This window comes from Penaeus monodon, chromosome 2, assembly GCF_015228065.2.
Source record: "Penaeus monodon isolate SGIC_2016 chromosome 2, NSTDA_Pmon_1, whole genome shotgun sequence".
NCBI lineage: Eukaryota > Metazoa > Arthropoda > Malacostraca > Decapoda > Penaeidae > Penaeus > Penaeus monodon.
The window spans coordinates 23,194,879-23,199,142 of record NC_051387.1 but is presented as its reverse complement, the minus strand read 5'-3'; the positions used below and the strand labels follow the sequence as shown (position 1 = coordinate 23,199,142).

General features: G+C 34.1%; 1 protein-coding gene across 1 annotated transcript in view; it reads right to left on the bottom strand.

The window, feature by feature from the left end:
- Positions 1–411: 411 nt before the first annotated feature.
- The window catches only part of LOC119581749 (uncharacterized protein DDB_G0286299-like), a 4,410-nt gene continuing 557 nt past the window's right edge, over positions 412–4,264 (bottom strand). The window contains exons 2-3 of the mRNA XM_037929884.1: positions 2,054–2,330; positions 412–1,349 (exon numbers count right to left, since the gene is read on the bottom strand). Of these exons, the coding sequence (XP_037785812.1) occupies positions 687–1,349; positions 2,054–2,308 (918 nt within the window). The 5' untranslated portion in view covers positions 2,309–2,330 and the 3' untranslated portion in view covers positions 412–686. The remainder of the gene's footprint in view (positions 1,350–2,053; positions 2,331–4,264) is intronic.

Here is a 4,264-nt window from a genome sequence, read left to right as displayed (position 1 = left end):
AAGGAGGAAGAAAAGATCCTGCAAAAATAGTTGAGGTCCAAGGAAGAGGTGATCCTCTTGGGCTTAGTCCCATCTCCTAACCCCCCCCCCCACAGAACGAGAAAGGCTTGGGGAAACCACTGATAAAAGAACTTGCAATTCCTTTGAGACTTCATTATAAACATTATCTTTATATTTTAGATTTTATTTGCATGTTCATGGGTGCAATGACAACCAGCTCACACTCACCCTGCTACTGGTTGTAATCATATTCTGAAAACTTTGATGTAACATGATCTTACCTAAGTATTTCTTAAAAAATAAAGTCTTAACCAAATGTATCTTACTGAAAAGGAAAAAGCATAACAACTTAGTTTTACACACTTGAGTATTGTTCACTGGAAAAGAAAGAAAGGAAAATATTAAAGGGGCTTTAAAAGTCAATCAACATTTTATTTTGGGAGTACATTAACAATAACAATGCAATACCCACTCACACTTAAACACAAATACAAATACAAGTGTGCAGGTGCCCCCCACACAGACACACACACAGACACGCACACACACACGCACACGCACACACGCGCGCACACGCACGCACGCGCACACACGCGCACACACGCGCACACACACACACACACACACACACACAAAGAAAAAAAATAATCTAGTTAATTTTTCATCTAATCCAACTATTGTTCCTGTTACACTTGTTTCTTTAGCTCATTCTTTAATCTACGATGCTCCACCTTTAGCTTTTTCTGCATGGACTTGTGAAAGGTTATCTTTTCTGACTTGGAGAGGTTTTCTGACTTGTTTCCATTTGTTCGACTGGCAAAAATGGATTCCAGATTTTTTCTTTTTACACTTTCAAGCTCTTCAATAGCTGCCTTTTTCACCCACACCCCTTCAAACTGGGTCATGACATCACTTTCTTCAAACTTGAATGACATGAAAGCATCCTTTGGTGCATTGCTTTTGCCTGATGATTTCTCTCTTTTCTCTGTCTTGCTCTTTTTTGTTTTGCTTTTTTCCTTCTTGGGCATTTTTGAATTTTCTCTGTTATCTGTCACTGCCTTTTCCCCTTCTATCTGTTCTTCAGGGGATGGCAGCTCCTTGTCTGTAGTGATTTCTGCATTGTTTTTCTTGGCTTTTTTGGGCTTTGGTTCTGACGGGTTCTTTTCTTCTGCCTGTGATTTTGACTTTTTCCCTTGCTTTGTTTTACCTTGGGGATTTTTATTAGTCTGGGAGTTGGATGTCTTCTGAATGTCTTTAAGCTTCTTAGGTTTCTTTTCTGCCTTTTTGAACAGTTCCATCCTGAGTTGCTTATGTGCTTTTCGTCTGGCTTTTAGGAGCATCATCTTCTTCTGCAAAAGGACATAACAAATGGATATTAGCAGAAATATATGCTTGGTACTTTAACCTTTTTAAAAATAAATAATATTTATATCAACTTTACATCCCCTTTTTTATATATATATATTATGGTATATAATATTACATATTGTATATAAATCTACATCATCATACATCTACAGATATATGTATATATACATAGGAAATACATACACATCATGATATTTATATTTATATTTATGTCTCTATACACATATATACCTTTGTATTTGTATTTATATTTCTATCTCCATATAGGATGAATTACATATTGAAATATATATAATATCACACACACACACATATCAGTCTCCCACTCTATATATCTATATATCCATATAAAGCCTCTGCCTTGCCTTAGGAATCACCAAAAGGAAGCAACTAAACCAGTAGACCAAACAACTAGCCATATATTTGATAGAGAAAAGTATTTACCCCCCCCCCCCCCTTAGACAACTTTACTACACAACCCAACAATATGCAATTGGTTAAACAATATATATACACTTCTCCCTCTGAATGGAAAAGATACATTTTCTCAATTTTCCATTGTACATTCTATATACTAAAACATGGTTAGTGGTAGAGGTACAAATTATTCTTGTACAAGTACTGATGAAAATATACCTTAAGCATAACCTCTGCAATATACAGAAGAAAAATCTGCCAAACTTACTTCTTTTGGTTCTAGGAGTTGTCCCTCAAGAGATGATTTCAGCTTATCATATTCTTCAACAAATTCTTTCTTGACCCACATTCCATCACATTTAGTCATCATGGAATTTTCCTTGTAGTTGAAAGATTTTTTACCAATGGCAGATTTCTTTCGGAGTTCCTTGGGCTCCACAAACTGCAAGGGCTTTTTCTTCCATCCTTTATTCTTTGGTTCATTAGTTATGCCTATTTCTTCATCAAAAACTATATGAACCATTGCTGCTATTCAAAAGTTGTACCTGAAGAAGAAAGTTCAGAGTAAGTAGAGGTTCAAATGCAAAGCTTGTTTTCAGTAAATATTGTTATATTTTTTGGGGGGGTTGGAGTACTACTGCAGACTTTTCTCCAATATCAATCATATGACTGGTGGAATAGGAAGAGGACATAGAATAATCTAATGATTCACTTTCATAGGTCATATCAACCTGCCTACCTCTTCCTCTACCAGTCCCATAAGCTCTTTTTGTACAGGATTCATGATTGTACACATATTGTCTACCGAAAAATAATAAAAAGTAAGCAAAGGGTGTTAAAGAGTAAAGATCTCAGCATAAACAGTTCAACCTTAAAATGCCTTCAAATAGAATATCTACCAAATTCTATACATATTTATATTAGTTAATACACAACTCATGTATCAAAGCATTCCTTAACTCACTACTAAATGAGTGATAGCTCATGGAACCATATCAATTGAAATCAGCATATCACAATAATTAACATTCAGGTTTGCCTTTTATTCAGAATGCTAGAAAATATTCCTGCTTGCTGAATCTGCAGTGAAAAAAAAAAAAAAAAAAAAAAAAAAAAAAAAAATCCCCCCCGGGGGAATATTAAAAAATGGGTCAGGATATATTTGAACAAAACCTATTAATTTTACAGCCATGAATACCAGAAGATTATACATGTTTGAATATCAGCTTTAAAAAATAATATTCATAGTATATCTATGAATATATAGCATACAGAGATACATTCCTGCCTTGTTGATAAGTGGCAATTCAACTTACTACATCTGAATTAAAGAACTGATACAGCATCAAAAATGAGAAGGAGTACTGGGGAGGGAGGTTATTAAGGTAAATGTGAACTGAAAAGAAAAGGGTTGAGTATTGTAAGGGAAAGAAGATTACAAGGTACATTATGAAAGACAAAGCAAAGGTGATTGAATGGTGCAGACAGGACACAAAATTTGTATTTGGAGCATTAAAATAAAATAAAAATAAAAATATTTCTGGAAATCAAAGAAAAGGGCAAAAGGTGAGATCAGGTAGGCTTTTTACTTAGGTATATATCTATGTGTGTGATTCCTCATACGAGTTTCACTGTCTTATTGACTGGAAGACTAATGTTTGATTTTATGTCTGGATTAATGAATGAGGCTTCAATGTTTCAGCTTGATCTCAGGTTTTCAGGGAAGAAATGAACACTGAAAAGTTTGTAAAAATCTGTCTACATTATATTACAAGGAAAAGATACACACTTTTACTCTTGCCTTTGGCCATCCACTGAAGGGATGACCCAGAAAATGATGCATACCAACATGAACCAATCCTGTATTTATAAACACCAACTCAAATGTTTTTGCCTTGATGTTTGACCATGGGTAAATTACTGACAAGGTATCAAAAGTTAGCATGAGGTGGGGTGCAGTACTGACTGATGATGATGATGATAATAGGTGAACATCCTAGTGAAAAGAAAAAGCTCAAGTATCAAGTGAGTAACAAGGATAAGAGATAATTTCCTTCTCATTATCTTTAAATAAAAGATGAAGTGCCAAACTTACTCAACTGTAAGGAGACTGATACCTATAGTACTAATTAGTACCAATGCATGATTTTATAATAAACATGACTGTAACTTTGTTGAAAATGTGTCAGTTATGATTTTTGGACTCTTCTTTCTCTTTAGCACTGTCTCAGAAAAAAAAAAAAAACTGATTTACTTTCACAAAATATTGAACAGAAATCTAATACACAATGAACTTTCAGTGAACACATTAAACTTCACTTCTGCCTACTTATGAAAGAAACCTGCAATTAATGTTTTTTTTTTTTTTTTTTTTTTTTACTTTCCGCAAAGGAAATGCTATAGATGAAAAATGTTTTAGATATTGTCATTCTGCCCATTACAAGTTATGTTTACATTGTACCATAAATAACCCTACCTG